The 24,933-nt window shown below is 43.9% G+C and overlaps 1 protein-coding gene across 1 annotated transcript in view; it reads right to left on the reverse strand.

Moving 5' to 3' along the window:
* Window positions 1-24,933, reverse strand: part of DCAF12 (DDB1 and CUL4 associated factor 12-like protein) — a 96,021-nt gene that overhangs the window by 36,246 nt on the left and 34,842 nt on the right. Inside the window, exon 3 of the mRNA XM_080274233.1 lies at window positions 18,396-18,560. Coding sequence (XP_080130359.1) covers window positions 18,396-18,560 — 165 coding nt within the window. The remainder of the gene's footprint in view (window positions 1-18,395; window positions 18,561-24,933) is intronic.

The raw sequence follows: 24,933 nt of genomic DNA on the forward strand, positions 1-24,933 counted from the left end.
GAACTCTAATTTCTTAACACTGCATACACTGCAAATTCCAATATGGTCTAGTGGTGAGGTATTGCAGTTTATTCACTGTCCACCACAAAAGCGAGTACATGGGTAGCCATGGTGACAAGCGTGCAGTCTTGACAGTAAGTGGGCGGAAAGCGGGGAAGATGGAGGGGTGCTCTAGCGGATGTTGCCAGACCTATGCGCCGAAACACAGCTATTCATCACCAAGCAGCAAATTTAGAGTAGAGAAGAACACATACTGGCTTTTTTTTCTTGTTCATTTTGATGTTTTTTGGAAATTTTTGGACCCAAGCCCAAAATGTCCAGGACTTGGGCAACCAGGTCTTAAAGGGACTACTGTAGTTTGAACGACCAATGGCAAAGTACTTGTCAGCATCCACACTATCGACTCCTTTAATAATCTTGAATACTTGAATCAGATCCCTTTGTAGTCTACGCTTTGATAGGTTAAATAACTTTGGCTTTTTAATCGCTCCTCGTATGATTCGCTCCTCAATCTGGGTATCATTTTTGTTGCTTGTTGCTGCACTCTCTCTAATTTCTCAATATCTTTCCTGTAATACTGTGACCAGAACTGCACACAGTACTCTAGATGTGGATGCACAAAGAAATTGAACAGGGTAAGAATTATATTTTCAGATTTGAACTCAAATGATCTACCTATAAATCCAACTAGTTTGTTAGCTTTCTTTATAGCTTCTGTGCACTGTTAACTTGGTAAAAGATCATCTGTTACAATTATTCCTAGATCCTTTTCATGGTTTACATTCATGAGTTGAGAATGATTCATTGTATAACAACATTTTTCATTTTTACTTCCAATAAGTAGAATTTTGCATTTATTAAAATTAAAATCCATTTGCCATTTTTCAGCCCAATTAAGCAATTTATCAAATCCCTTTGAATCAGTATTCTTTTTTCTGGGGTATCTGCTCTATTACCAATCTTCGTATCATCAGAAAATTTTGATAATTTACAAAACATGCCTTCATCATTGTCGTCTATATAACTCAAGAAAAGAACAGGACCCAAAATTGAGCCTTGCACTACTCCACGTACAACTTTTTCCAGTCTGATTCCTTATCATGATTACAACTCTTTGTTTACGATTCGTATGCCAGCTTTCAATCCATCTTAGTAAACTGCCACCAATACCACAGACAAGCAGTTTCTCGACGAGTCAGATATGTGGAACCTTTTTTGAAATCAGGGTAAATGACATCAACTGATTTAGTGCTGTCATACACGTTGATAATATCACTGAAAAAATCAAGTACATTAGTAAGACATGAACACTTATTCAGAATCCGTGCTGAAAGTCTTTGACGAGATTCTTCTGTTCTAAATGCTTGACCAATTTAACTCTAATTATGGTTTCTAACAACTTGCAAACAACTGATGTCAGGCTTATTGGTCAGTAACTGGTGGGTTGAGATTTGTCTCCCTTTTTAAATATCGGAGTTACATTAGCTAATTTCCAGTAGCTTGGTACAGTGCCGCTTTTGTGAGAGATATTGAATATATGTGTTAAGGGTTTCACTATTTCATATTTTGGCTCCTTTAAGATTCTTGGAGATATTCTATCTGGCCCTGGTGTTTTATTTCTATCTATCTATCTATCTATAGCCCGACGCCCTAATCCCGCAAAGGGTGGCCGCAGACAAAACGCCTCCAAGTCACTCTGTCACCCACCATTTGACTACCCTCCCCCCAACTCACCCCCCCCTCACTCATATACCTCTCAACTCCATCCCTCCACCTCATCCTCGGTCTACCCCTCCCTCTCCCTCCCTCCACCTCACCTACATACACCTTCTTAGTCAGTCTTTCATTCTCCATTCTCTTCACATGTCCAAACCACCTCAGTGTATTTCTCCTAATCTTCTCAACCACATACACATCTACCCCACACCGTTCCTTCACTTCTTCATTCGTCAACCTGTCCCTCCATGTCACTCCACATGCTCCTCTCAAGTAACTCATTTCCACTGCTCTCACTCTTGACTTGTTCCCCTCTTGCAAGGTCCACGCCTGACTTCCATACGTCAGGGTAGGGATCACAATACTATCATGCAGTGACTTCTTAACTTCCATACTCACCTCCCTATTTCTCATCACTGCTTTCAGTGTACCAACAACCTTCCTTCCCTGCTGTACCCTTTCACGTACTTCATCCCCCAAAGTTCCATCCTTACTCATCACACTACCCAAGTACTTGAATGCACTCACATTCTCCATATCCTCACCATCCAACCTCACTGCACACTCTGTGACTTCATTCCTTTCAAACACCATAACTTTACTTTTGTTTACATTAACTTTCAGCTTCCTCCTCCTACACACTGTCCCAAATTCATTCACCAAACCTTGCAACTCCCATTCATCTTCACTCAACAATACTGTATCATCAGCAAACAGCAACACCGGAAGCTTCCAAATCTCACCCTCATTCATTAGTTGATTTAGCACACGGAATACATCTCTCTCACTGATAACTATTTCTTTGAGTGTGTTGTCTTCATCTACGTGTGCGTAGGACAATGTTTGGATCGAACATGGACTTTCTACTGTAAATACCGATGTAAAGAAAGAATTAAGAATTTTAACCATCTTGGTTTCATCATTTGTATGCTCACCATCTGCTGATACTAGTGGTCCTGTTGTTGGTGTTTTGTTATTTCTGATATAACTGAAAAATTCTTTGGGGTTTCATTTGCTGATGCTTGCAATATGCACTTCAAGGTTTTTCTTACTTTGCTTTATTATTCTTAGCATTACAGCGTAAGTTATGGTAAGTAACTTTTATCCTCCTCATTATTAGTAGCTTTGTATTTCTGACAAGCAAGCTATTTTGCTGAAAGATTTCTCTTAATATTGCTGTTCCACCATTTTGGCTAATTACTTTTCGCTGGTCTTCTATTAGGTATCGGTACACAATCCTTAACTGCCTTATTAACGATTTCTGTGAACTCTGCCCATACTGTGTGTATATTTGTATTTTCAGTAATTGGTTCCCATTCACTGCTAAGTAAAGTTATCTTTAATTTGTGAAAATTGGCTTTCCTGTAGTCTGGGATTTTCTCGTAACTACAATTTTGATCGGTGTTACAGAAACTGAGGTTCAACGTGACTATGTGATGATCACAAGTACTCAATTCTCGTACCTGAACATTATGAACAAAGTTTTCTGACATCGCCAGTATAAGATCTAGGATATTTTCTCCACATGTGGGTTGTTCTACAAACTGATATACGTAAGTTATTTTACAAGTCTAACCCAGTGTGTGAAGATAAGGATCCAGTTCATCTTGTTACTGGTAAGTTGAAATCTCCAACAATTACAGTATTCTGGGTGCAACAGACTTCTGCTATTTGTTCGTAGGACTGGGCCAGTGAACAATGAATTAATCGAAATGTCATCTTTCTGTGTGATTCATTTCTGAGCTGGACATAAGTTACAACTATGTTGTCAATGGATGGTTTAGGAATTACAACTGGATGAAGGTTACTTTTAATATATACCAGTATGCCACCACCCATTCTCCCACTCCTCAGATTACTGAAAATACTGTAACCTGGAAGGTTATATTCTGCTATAAAATCTCTTTCTTGAGTATCTATCCAAGATTCAATAATGGCAACAATGTTGTAGTCATCAACAAATACTTGGACCTCTAAATCTGTAAACTCATTTCTCAAACTGCGCACATTTACAAGAAAAACTATAACATTATCCTTACTACGACGAGGGTTGTCTGGGACACCGGCCATTCTTTGATTATAGTTTATGTCAACGTTTCTGTTCGTCCTGAAGGCTGTCCGTTTTTTTCCAGTAGGACCACACAGCTTCATCCAGGACACGGCCTAAGTGCGCAGAACCAACTGCATTCAAGTGCAGACCATCTCTTGCAAACAAACCCGGCTGTTGATAGAAATCGTTCCATGCACTGAAAAAGTCAATACTGTACCTTCCTGCTGACAAAGAGACTTTAATCAATAATTAAGACTGAAGGCCTTACTGTAGAATGCACTGCTAGCTGCAATTCTAGGTAGTGCCCCTGAAATAAAAATGTTTTTAGTCTTAGCCTTGTATCACTAGATCATTGCCTGAAACCGCTGCACCAAACGGGTTTGGACCACGTCATTCGTTCCTGCATGTATGACATGTGGGTTTTCGGGGGAACTGCTAGTTACTACATCAAGGACCTCACTGACATCATTAACTCCTGCACCTGGAATACAGAAACATTTTCTGTTAGTAGGTGTCTTGCTGCAAAACTCCATCAACTGTCCTTGGATGATGGAGTCTCTTATTAACCAAACTTCTTGGGGCTCCTCTTCTACCTCTGCAAGGATCTGAAATCTGTTATAGGTAGTTACTGGGATGATGCTTCACTTCTTCACTGCCCTCACTCCATTTTGCACTGGTACAACGTCCTGTGCAGAAAAGTCGTTAGTCATTGGAGGTGTAACCGCAGGGATGCTCGGGAGGATTCTGCAGGGTGATGAAATGAGAACCAGATCCTTCACTGACCCTCCCTGGCTCCTTCTGTACTCGGAAAGATCCCACGGGGTGATGCAACAGGAACTGGATCTCTTTGTTGACCCTCACTGGCTCCTGCACTGCGACCAATGTCGAGTGCAGCAAATTCTTCCAGCGCATTGATCCTGCGGGTCAGAAAATCTATGTGATTATTTGCCTCCATCAGCTTCTCCTCCATACATCGTCAGTCTTTGCAAACGGTGCAAACCTTGGAGGGGTCACTGAAAAAAGAACCAGTGAATTGGCCGCTATATGTTGTACATGGCTTCAGGTTCGAAGGCATTCTGATGGTTTAAAGGAAAAAGGTATTGGCAAATAAAATAAAAATACTAAGGATGACACAGGATTATACCGAAAAAAATGCATAAACTTCAAATTATCAGTAGCAATACAAGGAGAGGAAAGGGCAGACATCTGAGAGCAGCACTACATTAAGTGAGCAGGTGGTGAGCGCCCCCACCTACCACATATACAGTAATCCCTGTAAGACCTGGACGCCCAAGTCCCGGACACCCCAATTCCCGGACATTTTGAGCTCGGGCCTCCGGAAACCAAAAATGGCCAAAAAACGTAAAAAAAAAAAAAATCCCAACATTTTTTCCAGCTATATTTTGAACTTGGCACGCGGCGCCAAACAGCTGTGTTTTACCGTGTAGTTCCACCGACGTTCGGCAGGGCGGCCCTGGCTCCTCCCCATTTCCCGCCTACCCATCGTCGTGAGTGCAAGCTTGTCACCATGGCCGCCCATGTGCTCGCTTTTGTGGTGGTGCCCAACCTGCTGCAGGCCCTGCTGTTCCTCTGCTTTCTCTTACTCGTGTGTGTGATGTCACCATGGCCGCCCATGTGCTCGCTTTTGTGGTGGTGCCCAACCTGCTGCAGGCCCTGCTGTTCCTCTGCTTTCTCTTACTCGTGTGTGTGATGATGGCCCTGCTGCCCGAGAAGGGGAAATGAGTAATTCTGACTCTGAAGAAGAAGTGGGAGATAATGAAAAAGGCGGACGTGGGATGGTTGATGTCCTGCATCCTACGAGAATTCAACCTGGCCCGCTCTACCTTGTTCAATATCAAGAAATCCTGGGACAAACTCACCTAGTACACAGCTGACTTTGCATAGAAGACCAAACGCAATGTGCTGAGGAAGATTATGTACCCTCCCAGGTCTGCAGATGTCGACTGCTCCACGCTGAATGGTACCATCAACAATGTGCTGCTGGTGTGCTGGTGTGTGGTACGGAGTTGAAGGCTACTGCCAAGAAGTTCGCAAGGCTCTACGAGTCCCCAGACTTCAAGACATCTAGGGGTTGGCTCTTCGTTTTCAAGTTACGGCATGGACTTACCAACCGTAAGGTCAATGGCGATGCTTTGGATGCCAACGAGGATGGAGTAGAAGAGTTTCGGCAGAAGGTGATGGGCTTGATTGACAGGGAGAGCCTCACTCTTGGTCAAGTCTACAACACTAACAAAACTGGTCTATTCTATTGCTTGCTGCCAACAAACACCCTAGCAGAGGAGATGGAGAAGAGCGTACCTGGCCGCAAGCTCTCTAAGCAGCGGATATCTGCTTTGTGTTGCACCAATGCTAAAATGCATGCACTGGCTCAAGCCCATTATTGTTGGCCGTGCAAAGCAGCCTCGGTGCCTTCATGGGGTGATGGATGTCCTTCCCGTCGTGTGGTACCATTCTGTGAAGGCTTGGTTCACAGCCAAGATCTTCAAAGACTGGTTTCACAAGCACTTTGTCAAGGAGGTCATCCATTGTCAGACAAAGACACTGGGATTCCCACGTGACCAGGTAAAGGCTCTCCTTCTCCTGAACAATGCACTTGTGCATCCATCCGACAGGGAGCTGGTGGCTGAGAATGGTTACATCAGTTGCTTTTTTTGCCACCTAATATGACTGGTCTCATCCAACCGATGGACCAAGGAGTGATCGTGACAACAAATAGGCTGTACCGTTGGAAGATCCTGGACGAGATGATGGTTGTTCTCGAGGACGAGTGCAGAGAGAGGTAGGACACGCGAGGCCAGCGGACTGTGGAAAACCTTCACTGCTACAATCTCAAGTCTGCCATCTATAATTGGGCCAGTGCATGGAGGGAAGTCTCCCTCAAGACTCTTCAAAGTGGTTGGTCTCATCTGCTTCTCGGAGCCGATGTGGTGCACAACTTTCTAGGTTTTGATGTGGAAGACTTCCACGCACATCTTCGTGCATCTGGCGACGAGGTGGATGTGAACGACGTGCATGAGTTGTTGGAAGACGACGAAGGCGATCCTGGGTACCAGATCATGTCAGATATTGAGATCGCATCTTTAGTTGCTGGTACAAGTATCCACCTTCAATATTCCGACGAGGAGAGGGAGGATGATGTGGACTCCTCTCAGTGCACCACTACTCCAGCCATCCCCAAGCTAAGTGCACTCCGGGAGCATGTCAAGTTCGTTCTGGACTACCTTGAACACCTGGATTGCGACTGGGAGATGGGGCCCCTTGGACTTGTGGAGGAAGTGCGTGCTTTTCGGCAGAGAATCATCACTCACCAGACTTGCTGTTCCTTGCATCAATAAACCACTGACAGTTTCTTCAGGCCCATGACCCCTGCTGTGCCCAGCCCTGGCTCCACAACACTGCCACACCAAGACAGGCCTTCCACCTCCGAGCCACAGCACAGCACATCGGCCACGGTGGAGTCACCACTGGACGTGAGTTTGTGGCTTTCTTCGGAGTCGCCTGCAGTGGCTAGTCCATCACCACGTCCCAGCGACACACCCCTCGGCTGCGTGAAACACCTACTCTCAGACTCTGACAGTGAATAAACAGCAAAAACTCGCCACTAGACCACATGGGAATTTACAGTGTTGTGCAGTATTAAGAACAGAAAGTGCAGTGTTAAGAAATCAGAATTCAGAGTGACAAGCATTAAGTGCAGAGTGCTACACTGGTAAGTTTCAAGTGCAGAGCATGTAAGACAAGAATGTACAGTGTTAAAAAATCAGAATTCAGAGTGCAAAGGCTTAACCCCTCCGTGGCCGCCGGCGTCGAATGACGTTTAGCTGATAAATGGCCGCAGGCATCATCTGAGCACGGCCTATAAAAAACTGTAAAAATTTTGGAGAAGTGAACGAACATTCTGAACGTCTTCACACTGACCTACACTACACTCCCATACGCCTCATCAAGCAGTTCAGAGCCTGCTCCTGTGATGAGTGGCTTTTCAATTTTCTGGCTCCTAGCCATAACTAAACAAGCACAACTACACCCATTATCTCGACCCAGGCAGAACATATCATCTTTGTCCTCTCTTGCAAAACACACACAACCACCTGTTTACGATTAAGCAGTAATACAGGCACAAACAAAAAAGACATGATAATAAGTAAAAAATACATTTTTGTCTTGGTATCTTTACCTATTTGCTCAGGTTTGTTGTAATGGTTTGGATCATTTGATGCAGTGCAACTTGTAGAAAACTGGGAAAACTATCGGGAAGTGAACAAAACTCTGGGACATAAGACTAACCTTGACTTCACCCTCTCACATATCATCTGTCAGTTCACCACCTGCTATTGTGACAAGTGGATATACGATTTTTTCGCTCGTGGTCATGCATAAAAACACAGTTACACCCATTATCTCGACCCAGACAGAAAATACAATCTTTTTCCTCCCTTGCAAAACACAAACAACCACCCTGTTTACAAAACAGCAACATAATATTGAGAAAATAACAAGGTAAAATGATAAAGATGAACATAAAATGATAGAGAAAGATGAACATGTTATTACGGAAAAAATACGTTTTCCCCCGTCCGTAAACGTATTTATTTCTGCTATGTATCTGTATTCGTAATAATTAGACTTAGTTCTGAAACTGCATTACGATTCTAATTTTAGCCATGCTCGTGGTGTGGGAGTTCGAAGTTGCGACTCAACTTCCGTATTGCTAATCGGATCTGACCCTCCATTTTATTCTCCCGTGGCAGAGTCTAGCCTTGGAGGGCATTCAGTTTTCTCGTTTAGGACTGAAAATTCGACTCCTTCGCTCCCTTTTCCAAGCATGGGCACAACAATAATGAAAAAAATAACTCGAAACTACCATAAACATATTTTACATCAAAAAGGTGAAAAAGTATTCATAACAATTTTTTTTCCAGCCATTCCTAACAGATTTTGTACTGAAATCATTCAAAATCATAATATCTCATATATGTACAACATTTCAGCACCATTTGCACTGCTTGGGAAGTAAGAGAAAAATATAACAACACTTGCCCAGCTGCGTTGCGACAGCACCCCTGGGCGGCGGATATCGGTTGCCGATATTTCTGCAACTTCCGCGCTCCATTGCAAGCCACAAAATGCATCTAGCAAGCTGGGATTTGCAATGGTAGGTGCATCTGAACTTTCCCTCCAATATGGCAAGAAAAAAAATCAATTTTCGAAACTTCAAAAAATGGCCCCGGCATTGGTCTGGTGTGGACAGAAAATTCCGGGCCTTCAGCCACGGAGGGGTTACGTGCAGCATGCAACTCTAGTGAGTTTCAAGGGCAGTGCATGTAAGAAAAGAAAGCGCAGTGTTAAGAAATTAGAATTCAGAGTGCAAAGAATTAAGTGTTGTGCATAAGAGAGTATGGATCAGTTGGGTCAAGGATTTTGTGGGTAAGATTGAAAGTTGGAATACAAATGTGGGCGATTGTGTGTGTGTATGCGCCAACACAAGATCGTGCAAGCGAGTGAGAGAAGAGTTCTGGACATATGGGGAAGTGTGCATGGAAAAGTTTGGAAGGAATGAGAGAGTGTTTTTGATCGGTGATATGAATGGTAAAGTAGGGAATGTGAAGGTGGATGGAATAGTTGGTGAGTGGGGTGTGCCTGCTGAGATAGATGAGAATGGCAGTGCGTTAGTGGACATTTCTGCTGGAAGGGGGTTGGTGATAGCCAATACCCTCTTCAGGCATAAAATGATCCACAGGTATACATGGCGAGTGATGAGAAGGGTGGGTGGTGAACTGAATGAATGGAAGGCAATGATTGATTATATGTGTGTGGATGAAAGGATGCAAAAATGTGTAATGGATGCAAGAGCTTTTAGAGGCTGGGGCAGTGGACTTTCTGACCACTACTTGGTGGTGGCCAGAATCAAGATCCAATAAAGATGGAGAAATAGAAGAAGGGAAGGACGGGAAGAAGGAGTATTTGTATGGAGAGTGGAAAGGTTACAAGAGGATGAGAAAAAGGCCGAGTATAAGAGAGAGGTGGAGGAACAATTGGGCAAATATGAATTGGAGCAGATGGGGGACGTGGAAGGTGTGTGCAGGATATTCAAAAAAGAAATATGTGCAGCATGTGATGTGGTGTGTGGAATGAAGAGAAGACGGAGGTGTGTGCAAGGAACAGCGTGGTAGAATGAATAGGTGAGACAAGCTATGGCACAAAAGAAGAAAGCATACAATGAATGGATGAGAAATAGGGGCATGGAAGAAGTTGAGAGGCGGAAGAGAGAGTTTTATGTAGAAAGAAAGAGAGAGGTGAAAAGATTAGTGAGAGAGCAAGAAGAGGGCAGATGAGGAATTTGGAAGGAACTTGAGTGTAAAGTGAGGGACTGTAAGAAAATATTTTGGAAAGAGGTGAAAAGAGTAAGAAAGGGTGGAAGTGAAGTTAGCAGGGGAGTGAAAGATAAAAATGGTAGATTACTAGTGGAGAAAGGAGAAAAAGTGAGCAGATGGAGAGAACACTTTAAGGAATTGTTGAACATAGAGGATGAAAGTAATGCGAGTATAAGTGGCTGGGGAATGGCTGGGAGAAGGAGGGAGGTGAGAAGACAGGAAGAAATCAGTAGGATAGAAGTTGTGGAAGCAATGAAGAAAGTTAAATTGGGGAAAGCCCCAGGAATTGATGGAGTGTGTGGTGAAATGCTGAAGCATGGGGGAGAGAGAGTAGTAGAATGGACGTGGAAAATGTGCAGATTGGCCTGGAAGGAAGGTAGAGTCCCGGAGGATTGGAAGTCAGGTATAATTATTCCCTTGTACAAAGGAAAAGGGGAAAAAGAAGTGCGTGGTAATCATAGGGGCATTTGTCTTCTTAGTACAATAGGATAAGTGTATGGTAGGATGCTTACTGACAGAGTTAGAGAAAGAACAGAGAAATTAGTTGGAGAAGAACAGGGAGGCTTTAGGAAGGGAAGAGGTTGTGTACAGTAGATCAGATATTCATTCTTAGATCTTTAGTGGAAAAGTTTCTAGAGAAGGGAAAGAAGTTGTATGTGGCTTTCATGGATTTGGAGAAAGCATATGACAGGATGGACAGACAAGGATTGTGCAAAGTATTAAGAATATATGGAGTAGATGGGAAGTTGTTGAATGCTGTGAAGAATATGTATGATGGTGCTAAGGCTGCAGTGCATGTGGATGGGGAACTGAGTGAATTTTTCTCTTTGATGGTTGGGTTGAAACAGGGATGTGTCATGTCTCCATGGTTGTTTAATCTGTACATGGATGGGGTAATAAAAGAGGTAAAAGGTAGGGTAGTGGATGTTGGAGTGGCCCTGGTGAGAGAGGGTAGTGTTTGGAAACTCCCTGTACTATTATTTGCAGATGATACTGTGTTGTTGTGTGAAGACAAAGGAGAGCTGCAAGGCTTGGTGGATGAGTCTGGGAGAGTGTGTAAGAAACGGAATCTAAAGGTGAACGTAGAAAAGAGTAAAGTGATGGTCTTTGAGAGAGGTGAAGTCAGTGAATGGACAGCGAGGTTGGATGGTGAGGAATTGGAAAATGTGAGTACGTTTACTGTATGTACTTGGGTAGTGTGATGAGTAAGGATGGAGGTTTGGAGGGTGAAGTGGTTGAATGGGTAACAGCAGGGAAGAAAGGTTGCTGGTTCCTTGAAAGCAGTGATAAGAAGCAGGGAAGTGAGCATGGAAGTGAAAAAGTTACTATATGACAGTATTGTGATACCAACTCTAACGTACGGAAGTGAAGCTTGGACGTTGCTGGAAGGACACAAGTCAAGAGTGAGAGCAGTGGAAATGAGTTATTTAAGAGAAGCCTGTGGAGTCACATGGAGAGACAGGCTGACAAATGAGGATATAAAGGAGCATTGTGGTGTGGATATAGATATGATAGGAAGCGTTAGGAGGAATACACTGAGGTGATTTGGCCATGTGGAGAGGATGAAGGGTGAAAGACTGACGAAGAGAGTGCATGTGAGTGAGGTGGAGGGAGGAAGAGGAAGGGGGAGGCCGAGGATGAGATGGAGGGATGGGGTGAAGAGGTATATGAGAGAGGGGGGCATGAGTTGGAAGCGGGGCAGTGAAATGACAGGGGACAGGGCGGCATGGAGGCGATTTGTTTGTGGCCACCCCGAACGGGATTGAAGCGTCTGGCAATAGATAGATAGATAGATAGCAACACTGGATTACTGTACGTGCTTCAGGTGCACCTTTGTACTGTCAGAGTCTGAGAGGAGGCGGGATAATCTATGCGAAGGCCATGGACGTGTTGTAAGTACCCTGTACACTGCTAAATAATTTCCATACTCACCTATAATTCCTCATTCTCTGGTTCCTTTTCATTTATTTCATGCTTTCTGTCCCTTATCTGTGTGACTAGGGTCGTAAATAGGTGCTGTGCATGTCCGGTAGGGAGTTATTTAGGTGGCTTTTAGAGTTGGGTTGGGTTAGGGTCCATAAGTGCCTGTCCAGAAGGCATTTTCCCTAGTCCCGGACAAACCCAAGTTCCGGACATGCCTTTGGCTCTATTACGTTGGATCTTGGAGGGATTACTGTATATATATGTAGGTAATATATATACATATACATACTCTATATATATATATATATATATATATATATATATATTTGTTTCATATTTAAAGGCTCCAACGTGCTTCCGTGTGTCGGTCTTGGTCACCTAATGACAGCCCTCCATGCTGCACGATCTATTGCAGCCTCCCTGTTCTGTCCCTTAACCCTGAGGTCACACTTAATGACCTCGTCTCATGTCTTTCTCGGTCTACCCCTCATAACCCCACCCCCAATATTAATGCTTCTCACCTTCCTCACCCAATTATCATCCCTCCTCCTCTCCACATGGCCAAACCATCTCAATCTACCTCTCCTCATCACAACACCAACACACTCCAATCTCATCCTACCTCTCAACTCTTCTATCGTAAACCCGGCCCCCCCAGACCTTGCACGCAGGGACGCACTACACATACACATAATCATTGTCATTTCTGTATGTCTGAGCCGGCGAATATCCTCCTCCTTTACTGCCCAGATCTCGCTACCATACAGCATTACACTCGTAACACATGCTGCATACAAAGATCCCTGAGCACATTGGGAGAGTCCTCTCAATGTCAGGAGAGGCAACAGCCCCCTGAACTTCTTCCAACCACTTCTCACCCTAGCCACAGAAATAGCTCCAGCCCCACCTCCAGCACACAACATGTCTCCCAAATAACAAAACTCTTCCACACACTGAAGATATTCACCAGCAAGTTCAATCCTTTCACGCCTGACAATCTCCACTTGCTCTCCCAGACACTCTGTACACATAAAAGCAGCATTATCTCGCAGTCTACCTCTGATACCACTACATCTCTTGTGCACCTATTTATCACAAACACCACACAAGATGGAATTACTTCCCACGCCCTTGTGGCAAACTGCACATGGCCACTCTCCCTCATCTATGACAGTACCGCCACCAACCCTAGATATCATCACTATTGTTTTATCTGCATTTACCCTTAAGTCCTTGTGCCCCATACCATCTCTCCACTTCCTAAACCTTTCCTCTGCCCCCCTTTCGTTCTCTGCAATCAACACCTAATCATCAGCAAACAACATTTCTCACAGGAGTCCGTTTCTGAAGTCGCGTGAGAGGGCTTCAAGTACTATGATAAACATCATGGGACTCAAAACTGACCCCTGATGCACACCAACGTTCACGAAAAACTCATCACTCAAATCTCCATTCATTCTTACCTTAGTGCGAACACCTACATACATGGCCATAACAACCCTAACCAGCCACTCCTCATTCAACAACTGGCTATAATGCTCGCTCCATGCATCTTTAATATCCTCACTGTTCACCACTACCCTTCCTTCATCATTCTTCACACACTGCTCACCTATAATCCTATAATGTACCGATAATCTCTTCATCTGATTGGCACCTTAAATATAATATTTTTCCTTTCCCCATGATTTAGGTTATCAAGTAAAAGTCTCTGTGACTCAGACTTCGCCCTGTATACCTCTCTTCTAGCCCTAAGCTTAGCAGCCAAGTATTTCTCCTTGCTACCACCCTTCTTCCATTCCCGGAAACGCCTTCTTTTCTCCTTAACTGCAGCTTCTACACCCTCATCCCACCACCAAATTACTTTATGTTTTGGTGGTCCTCTTGGCCAACTGCATATTACATCAGTAACTCTCAAGAGAATGTTCTTGAGGACTCTGTACTGTTCATTAACGCCTCTGTCTACAGCTCCCTGTTCAGCCATCACTCTTCTCATGTCGCTGTAGAAGGCATCCCTTACTATTTGATTTTCCAGCTTCCATATTTTCCTCCTGGGTAATGGTTTTCCAGCTTCCAGATTTTCCTCCTAGATATGTAAGTCCTCTTTTTCATCACTCGTTCTTTAAGCACCACATCACAAATCAATAGTTTGTGCTGCTGCACACATTCCTCACTTCCTATAACTTTAACATCTCTCACTAACCTCGTATCAGCCCACCTAACCAGAAAATAATCTATCTGACTGCTATTTCCCCCAGACTCATACGTACTTAACCTACTCTCTCTCTTCCTAAAATATGTGTTGCACACAATCATGTCCGTTGCCTCCCCAGATTCAAGTATCCTGTCCCCCTCTGCATTCCTTATATCATTCGCACATCCCCCATGTATTTCTTCATAATCCTGTGCTGCTTCACCAACATGACCATTTAAGTCCCCTCCCAAAACACTATCTCATCATCCCGCATACCACCTACTACACACATTAAATCATCCCAAAATCTATCTTTCTCTACTTCATCCAATCCTGCCTGTGGAGCATATGCTGATATAATTGCAGTTATCTTTCTACCGAACAGAATTTTCACTACCAATATCCTATCACTTACTCTCATAACATTCATAGCATATTCCACCCATTTCTCCGCAACCATCACACCAACACCCCCATATCCGTCTGTCCCCCCCTGCCAAAACAACTTATAGTAACAGTCCTTCCCAACAATATACAGTATATATACAGTAACCTCTCAAATAACGCGAGGGTTAGGTTCCTGGAAAGATCGCATAAGTTAAAAACGTGTTTTTTAAACATAATTTTCCCATAAGAAACAATGGTAATATTGGGGGTTACGTTCCTGGACTCTGGGAAAGTCTACCCATTTAGGGAGTTATGCTACTCTAAACTTAAAAGCAACAATATTAATTTGAAGGAAAATCCACATAAAAAACAAGAACAGTATATTTGGGGAGAAATAACATTTGAGCCCTAGTTGGGCCCAAGCGTTGTTTACTTCTCCCCAAATACATACTGTTTTTGTTTTTTAAGTGGATTTTCTTTCAATTCTGCTTCATTCACGGCATTGTGAAAGTTCCTCAACATTATTAATGCACTAGTAGGTCATAAAAACACTAAAGTAAAAGCAACATTTTCATTACAGTAAGTAGATCACAAACAATAACAACACACAGCCTCACTTCATCTATGCATCACTCATCGTCTGCTGCTGTCCCTCTTCATTCCGCTACCCCACCTCCCGCTGCTCCCCACCCTAAATTTGTTGTCCCTCCTCGCTCTGCTGTCCTTCCTCTTCTTCTTACTCCTGTGCTACTGGTGATGAAGATAACTCCCTTAAGTTTTCTGTTTTCTTCATAAAGAACTGCTCTATCTTGGTGTGAGTGGTTTTCTTCTTTCTGTTCTGCAGCATCAAGTTGTAATAATATAGATCTCCCATCACTTTCCTGGCCAAATTTTGTCTCAAAATGAGCCAAATTGCTCAGAATGGGGTCAAACTTCATTTTCGAATATTATAGTTTGAATAAAACCAGTTCATGCAACAGACAAATAAAAAATTGTATTTATGCATAAACTGCCACACACGGTCTATCAGCTCAGGACTGTCCAAGGCGCGCGCGGCTAATTTGAAATCATCACGTACATGTAAAGTCGCATTAAATCGAGAAACCCTTGTTAGTTAAACATATCTCCTTAAATATTTGCTAGTGTTAAAACGAAAACGTTTTTTTTTTTAAATCGTGTTAGTTGAGAGGTTACTCTATACTGTATACATATATATATATATATATATATATATATACATATATATATATATATCCATCATCCAATCCTACGTTGCCCCATGAGGAGCATAGGAGCCCGGGGCTAGGCAGTTGGTACTGACAATTAAGATGAGAGACCAACCTCACTTATCCCTGAGTGGCATAATGTGAGCAATAAACCCCAACCATCCCTTAGATTTAAACCTTCACCAGCTCAATCCGATTAGAGCACAATAAATACCCACTAAACCATCAAGCGCCAAAATTTGGTTATATGGTTACCATCCAGCGTAGTAAATGGTTTCCTGGTGTACAGGAAACCATTTGGCTTGTCACTCAGTGTAGAGTCACCCATAGGCAGAAGGAAGAGGAAAGAATGGAGGAATGAAAGACAGAAGAGGGAGTGTAAAGTCACCCATAGGCAGAAGGACGAGGAAAGAATGAAGGAAAGAAAGATAGATGAAGATGGAAGGAAAGAAGGATGGAGGAAAGGACAGGGCAGACACCCGAGAGCAGCACCACATTGAGTGAGTGGATGGTGAGTGCCCCCACCTACCACAAAATATATTTATAAACAATATATATATATATATATATATATATATGGAACCTCTGTGGTACAGTGGTAAAGCGTGCGTTTTCATACACTGGAGGACCAGGGTTCATGCCCCGCCAGGGTAATAAACTTTGGGAGCGTTCTCCTGGCCACGTACTGCACTGGCGAACATAAGGGGTGCTGTGGCTGAACCAGCGTCGCATACTATAAAGTACACTTGCACCCAGTTGGCTTGCATGGGCCGATTACAATTGGTTCACAGACTACACACACATCCAAAGCCACTCCAACACTACAGTCACACTTACAAGCACTTCTCACTCTACATACAATCTCTACCAGACAGCCTAAGCCACTTGGTAGAGATACATAGGTTGTATCGTCCCTACTTAAGGTCAGGATAGGCCAGTCCTGCAGTGGATACTCAAACAGCTGATGATTATATATATATATATATATATATATATAAAACTCTGATCTCTTTTGAAACACTAATCAAAGGAAGGTAAAAGCCTCATTGTATCTCCTCCTCTTCCTGTATAATATAGGCTAGGTGGTTTTTGCAAACAAGTCTTAGCAGGATGAGTTGCCAAATTTCCAAACTAACAGAAGGAAGGGAGATTTCTAACCCACTATTTCCACCTTTTATATCTACCTTTTACAACCAGCAGGGAATGTATGGGTTTTCTTTCCCAACATGAGGGATACCAACTGTCAGAAAGAGAGACATGCACCTACACCCAAACATGGCAAGAGAACATGTACATACACAGAACCATACACAATACTTCTGTACCATACAAATGGCCTTCACTGTTCACTGGGATTCCTTTGTAAAGGTCTGGCAAATAGCAAAAATCCATGAGTAACTGGCATTCCTCCCAAAACTGCCCTAGCAGTCATAAAACTATGTAACTGCCAAAAAATGCTTTGCAGTTCCCCAATACATCTCAGGCTTGGCAATCCCTCTATTATCCAGATGTCCACTAACCCGACATTGTGATCTGGCTGCCTGATATCATTATTCATACATTTTTCCATTTTATCCACAGAAAATACATGTGTCCAGGTAAAAATTAGGACCTCATGAACATTTTTGCCCTTCCGGACAGGATTAGCCCGGTGGCACCACCCTGTCTGGCTGGGTAGCTAACCCAGTGTCTGCTAGGGATCCCTTTGGTCGTTCTCAGTTCCTGTGTGGCAACAGTGTAGTGAACAGCTCCTCTTGGACAGTTGTTGTGGCAGTGCACGTGGTGGCTTTTGTGGTTGTTCCATACCTGCTTCAGGCCTTGCTATTCCTTGCATGCCACTTCCTAGGGTGAGTGATGATGGTTCCTCCATTAGGGAAACAGAAGAGGGTAGTGCTGACTTTGAAGAAGCAGGAGATCCTGGGTCAGGATGAAGCAGTATGGCTGAATCGTGAGTGTTGATGCCAATTTTATTCTCGCTTACTGTACTGTTCAATGATTTTATTTGATTTTACCATTATGTTTTGTAGGCCCAGTGCATTTTTCTTGTGTAGCCTTCCTTTTTTTTTTTTTTTTCCCTGCAGGGTATGACCCTGCAATGCTGATTGCTTGTCTGTGGTTCATGGGTCTACTTGACCATGGTAATTGCTTGGCTGTGGTTTATAGGTCTGCTTGACCAGACAGAGTAGCGTTAAACAAGAGGAACATGAGTTATACAATGTACTGTAGTGGCCTTTTACACTGGCTCTCAAAGTTAAGTTATGTATGAAAGAGGGCCAGGGGAGAAGTCCATTATCCGGATGGAACCATTACCCAGACATGTCTTTGGCCCTATTACATTGGATAATCGAGAGATTACTGTACATTTGTTTAAACCATCTCAAAATACACCTTCAAGTGTCTTCTGAGATGGTATACTGTATTTATCCACAAATAACCAAACTAGCATATATGAAGGGCCAACTGGATGTCAAATACACTGCTTCCAACAACAGCTCTTTACAAACCTTATTTATCCTGTTCAGTGGTATGGGTCGTTCTTTGAACATGCCAGTAGCCAGCATGTGCCGAGTGCCAAACTCGTCGTTAATGTTCTGGTGCTCAAATCGTCCACACCCTCGGGACCTCGTCAGAATGTAGTCAGCAAAATTGCGGCTGATTGACAGGTATTTCTGTAAGGTAAAGGTACAGTGAGTTAGCTAGGAAGAAGAGGTAGACCAAGAACACAGTGTAAGGCAAATTAAGAAAACTGAAACAAGGGTGGATGATCGAGGCAGAAATCCCAGAGTCTGAATCACTCCAAATTAGGGATGCTGCCAGACCAAACCTCCTCTGAAGGTAAGTGATAGCCAGAAGAAATCTGCACCTAAACCAGGGTTATACAAATGAGGAGGGGGTGTTTCTAAGAAGAATGATGCATGTAAAACTTGAGGTAATGTGGGGTCTCGTTTTACTTGTGTTCATGATTCTCTTTTCCTGCAACAACCACAAAAAATCTGAACTTCCCCTAACATGTGAAATTCTCATGTCAAATGCGATGAGGATGGACTGTTTGGAATTAGGTTTGTCTCAAGGGGAAACGAGTCTGTAATTTCCTTTACATGTAAGATCTTCCATAAACCACAAGGCTGAGCTGCTTGGAGTTACAGTATATACACAGTCCACTCACTTAATATGCAAGAATTTATGGCAGTAAAAGACCTCATTTTCTAGAAATTTTGTGATTTACAAATAACATACCTTTTGGGGAAAATTCTAAATAGTGGGGTGGCTGCCTCAAAAGTCACACATTTGGCTCCTAGTCTGTCATTTTGCACATTTATATGTATATATATATATATATATATATATATATATATATATATATATATATATATATCTATCTTTCTATATCTATATATTCATCATCATCATCATCATCATCCGGACCTCCCTTCCCACCCAAGGGCAGGTGAGGAGTAACAATGTCCAGACAGCCCAAAATTGCCCAATCCAATGGGCCACGCTTCCACTCACTCATCATTCAAGCCCCCGGAATCCTGGCTCTATCGGATATGCCAAAAACATTCACCACGTTCTGTAGCTTCACATATCGTATCTGACAGAGTCAATCCAGACGCTACCACGTTAAAAAGGGGTGCCAAAAATCCCTGATCATGCATATCTCCTCACAAAATTCATCCAGTCAGCTCGATCTCCTGTCAGTTCCCTAGCCTCACCGACTTCCAAACCTCTCTTCCTCACACATTCATCCACCATATCTCTCCACCTTCTCCTTAGCCTACCTCGCCTCCTCCCTCCTTCGAATTCGCTCAGATATACCTTCTTCACCACTCTATTGTTATTCTTTCTCTCCACATTATCATACCATCTCAGTACACTCTCTTCAATTCTGGTGTCCACAGACTTCCTCACTCCGCATCTTTCACAAACCACATTATTTCGTATCCTATCCACCCTCTGTACTCCACATACATTCCTCAGCAGTCCCATCTCACTCAATTCTCGTAAATCTCGTGTTCATAAATCACGGATTCGTAAATCACGGCTAGGTGGCCGTCAGACTGCCAGCAACCTTAAATCACTGTTAAGTCACGGAAATCGCAGATCTAGGCACCCAAGTGGGCCTTTTCTGAGGAGAATTGTAAACTGCGGCATTCAAATTAAAAATCGCAACCCAACAACCAATCACTGCGCATCCCTGGTGGCACATGTGCATACTAATGCCGCCATGTTGTTGTTCTCATCCCGCCAGTCCGCACACAACAGACCGTCGCCATGGAGTACAAGAGCTAACTGCCTTTTTGTGCAACTTCCCCCCGCCTCCTACCTGCCGTGGCCCCTCCCGACCCCCCAATGAAGCGCTCTAAGCAGTATGGCGTCAAGAAGCTGCCGCAGTTGTTGTACAGTAAACATTTGGAGCTCATTCGTCGTGTTGAGAGGGAAGAGAAGTTTCCAAAGCTGGGGAAAGAGTTTGGGAAGAACAAGTGCTGAGAGGTTCTAAGTTCTTCCCAACACCACCCCACTCCATTCACTTAAGCAATTTCGTCATAGGATTACGGTGAGATCCCTTAACATGGCTTATTTCTATTAAATACATGCACTGAATATTCCTAAATTTGTATGTTTTCGTTTGATGGTGCCTAGACAGGTGTAGGTAGGGTGCTGTGCGGGCGGGTTGGCCAAAGTCCAGACCCAAATTAATTTTTCACATAAGAGTTATTATTCATAAATCACGGAATTCGTAAATCACGGCAGTGGTCCAGACCCAAACTGTCGCGATTTACGAGGATTGAGTGTATACAGTAATCCCTCCACTATCCGACGTAATAGAGCCATAGGCATGTCCAGAAAGTGATCCTGTCCAGATACTGGGCACCAGCCTCCTGGACTTGTACTTATGGACCCTAACTCAGAAAAACACCTATACAACTCCCTCTGGACATGCATAGCACATATTTAAGACCCAAATCACACCAATGAGGGACATAAAAGACTGAAATAAATGCAAATGAAGCATAAAATGAGGTTTTTGAGGTAGGTTCATACAATATTATACATTCTGGGTACTTACAACAAGTCCCTGGCTCCTGGACTAACCTAGCCTAACTCAGAAAAACACCTCCCTACTGCACATGCATAGCACCTAAGACACAACATATTCACACCAATAAAGGACATAAAAGAGTGAAATTAGGTGTTTCAGGTAAGTATAGTATGGAAAATACAGTAGAGTACAGTATGAAACATTCTGCCTACTTACAGCAAGTCCATGGCCATCTCAATGAATAACTGCCTCCTCTCAGACTCTGACAGTAAGAAGGATTTCCTGAAACACGTGCAGTACACTGTTCATGAAGTCTTGCACTGAACTTAGTCATTCGCACTCAGAAGTCCATTCTCTTCACACTGCGCACTCTTCCTCTTACTTATGCTCCATTGTAACTTAATAAGTGTTGCACTCTGCACTTCAAGTCTTTCCACTCATAAAACCAGTTTCAAAACAAATCACAAGTGTATTTACGTTAAATTCAGTCCAAAATTTTGTCTTTTCACTCAAATTTCTAATTTCTTTACAATACTGTATGCAATGTTTTTCTTTCACTGCACAACACTAAATTCCCGTGTGGTCTAGCGGAGAAGTTCTTACCGTTCAATCACTGTCAGAGTCTGAGAGTATCGCTGGCATGTAACCTAGGGGTGCGTCGCTGGGTCATGGTGATGGCGTACCCACTGCAGACGACTCTGAAGATAGACGCAAATTCACGTCGAGCGGTGACGCCACCGTGGCTGATGTGCTGGGCTGTGGCTCGGAACATGAGGGCCTGTCTTGGGGAGGCAACGGAGTGGAGCCAGGGCTGGGCACAGCGGGGGTCACGGGCCTGAAAAAGCTGTCAATCGTTGATTGATGCAAGGAACAACGATTCTGACGATTTATGATGCACTGCCTGAAAGCACGCACTTCCTCCACAAGTCCCAAGGGCCCCATCTCCCTGTCGCAGTCCGGGTGTTCCAGGTAGTCCAGAACGAACTCTAGGTGTTCCCGGAGTGCGCTCAGCTTCGGGATGGCTGGAGTTGTGTCATGCTGAGAGGAGTCCGCATCATCGTCGCCATCCTCGCCGGAATCTTCAAGCTGGGTACTGACACCTGCAACTGAAGATGCGATCTCGATATCAGACAATGTCTGATACTCAGGATCGCCCTTGTCATCATCCAACCACTCACGCACTTCGTCCACATCAACATCGTCACGTGCGCATGTAGACGTGCATGGAAGTCATCCACGTCAAAACCTAGGAAATCGTACTCCGCATCCATTCCGAGAAGCAGACGAGACCAACCATTTTCTAAAGTCTTGACAGGGATTTCCTTCCATGCACTGGGCCAGTTGTATATGGCAGACTTGATGTTGTAGCAGCGAAGGTTTTCCAAAGTTCGCTGGCCTCGTGTGCCCCGTCCCTCCCTGCGCTCGTCCTCATCCTCGAGAACAACCATCACCTCGTCCAGGAACTTCCGGCAGTATAGGAGCTTCGTTGCCACGATCACTCCCTGGTCCATTGGTTGGATGAGAGCAGTTGTATTAGGTGGCAGAAACATGCACCTAATGCGGCCATTCTCAGCCACCAAGTCCTTGTCCCACGGGTAGGCAGGTGCATTGTCAAGGAGGAGGGCCTTTACCTGGTCGTGTGGGATTCCCAGTATCTCCATCTGGTAATGTATGACCTCCTTGACGAAATGGCAGTGGAACCAGTCTTTGAAGATCTGGGCTGTGAACCATGCCTTCAAAGAAAGGTACCAGACGACAGGAAGGACATCTATCACCCCACAAAGACACCGAGGCTGCTTTGCACGGCCAACAATAACGGGCTCAAGCCAGTGCATGCTGTTAGCATTGGCACAACATAAAGCAGATAGCCGTTGCTTGGAGAGCTTGTAGCCAGGTACACGCTTCTCCGTCTCCTTGGCTAGAGTGTTCGTAGGCAAAGAGCGATAGAATAAACCAGTTTCGTCAGTGTTATAAACTTGCCCGAGAGTGAGGCCCTCCCTGTCGATCAAGCCCTTCATCTTGTGCCGAAACTCCTCTACTCCATCCTCGTTAGCGTCCAAAGCTTCACCATGAGACTTACGGTTGGTAAGGCCATGCCGTAACTTAAATGCGAAGAGCCAACCCTCGGATGCCTTGAAGTCTATGGCGTCGTGAAGCCTTGCGAACTTCTCAGCAGCAGCCTTCAGCTCCGTACCACGTACCATCACACCAGCAGCACGTTGCTGTCGATACCAAATAAACATGGAGCGTTTGACTTCAGCAAACTTGGGAGTAAACATCATCTTCCTCTCCACGTTGCATTTGCTTTTCGACGAGAAGTCAGCCGTGTACTGCATGAGTTTGTTTCGGGATCTCTTAATATCAAACAAAGTAGATCGGGCCAGGTTAAACTCACGGAGGATGCGTGAAGAAGACCATCCTGCATCCACTTTCTCCAATATCTCCCCCTTCTTCTCCAGAGTCAATACCACCCTCTTCTTCTTCTCAGGCGGCGGGGCCATCATCACACACACGAAGGAGAGGCACAAGAGCGTCAGGAGTGCCTGCAGCAGGTAAGGCACCACCACAAAAACGAGAACGTGGGCAGCCATGACGACGAGCGTTCACTCGTGACAAGAGACAGGCGGAAAGTAGGGAGGATGCAGGGGCGCTCTAGCGGACGTCGGAAGAATGACGCGCCACAACAAAGCTGTCCCGCACCGCGCGCCCCAAGTTCAAATTGCGGGCGAGAAATTTTTTCTTATATTATATATATATATATATATATATATATATATATAAGATGAATGGGAGTTGCAAGGTTTGGTGAATGAATTTGGGACAGTGTGTAGGAGGAGGAATCTGAAAGTTAATGTAAACAAAAGTAAAGTTATGGTGTTTGAGAGGAATGAAGTCACAGAGTGTGCAGTGAGGTTGGATGGTGAGGATATGGAGAATGTGAGTGCATTCAAGTACTTGGGTAGTGTGATGAGTAAGGATGGAACTTTGGGGGATGAAGTGCGTGAAAGGGTACAGCAGGGAAGGAAGGTTGTTGGTACACTGAAAGCAGTGATGAGAAATAGGGAGGTGAGTATGGAAGTTAAAAAGTCACTGCATGATAGTATTGTGATCCCTACCATGACGTATGGAAGCGAGGCATGGACCTTGCAAGAGGGGAACAAGTCAAGAGTGAGAGCAGTGGAAATGAGTTACTTGAGAGGAGCATGTGGAGTGACGTGGAGGGACAGGTTGACGAATGAAGAAGTGAAGGAACGCTGTGGGGTGGATGTGGATGTGGTTGAGAAGATTAGGAGAAATACACTGAGGTGGTTTGGACATGTGAAGAGAATGGAGAATGAAAGACTGACTAAGAGGGTGTATGTAGGTGAGGTGCAGGGAGGGAGAGAGAGAGGTAGACCGAGGATGAGGTGGAGGGATGGAGTTGAGAGGTATATGAGGGAGGGGGTGAGTTGGGGGGAGGGTAGTCAAATGGTGGGTGACAGAGCGACTTGGAGGCGTTTTGTCTGCGGCCACCCTTTGCGGGATTAGGGCGTCGGGCTATAGATATATATATATATATATATACAGTATATATATATATATATACTGTATATATATATATATATATATATATATATATATATATATTATAATATAATATATATTTATATATACAGTATATACATTAAATATGTGTACATGTATATATAAATCAAATCTATAATATATATATATCCATCCATTCATCCATCATCCATTCCTATGTCGCCCCATGAGCAGCGTAGGAACCTGGGGCTAGGCAAGTTGGTCCTGACATTTTAGATGAAAGTGACCAGCCTCACTCTTCCCTATGTGACATTTCGTGAGAAATATACGCTAATCATCCCTTGGATATAAACCTGCATGGGTTCAATCATCACCAGGCACCATTATTTGGTTATATGGTTACCACCCAGTGCAGTAAATGGTTTAAAACCATTTGGCTTGTTACTCACTGTAGAGTCACCTATAGGCATAAG

Source organism: Coenobita brevimanus, chromosome 57, assembly GCF_032717465.1.
Source record: "Coenobita brevimanus isolate Jiangsu-jjx chromosome 57, ASM3271746v2, whole genome shotgun sequence".
In the NCBI taxonomy this organism is placed as follows: domain Eukaryota; kingdom Metazoa; phylum Arthropoda; class Malacostraca; order Decapoda; family Coenobitidae; genus Coenobita; species Coenobita brevimanus.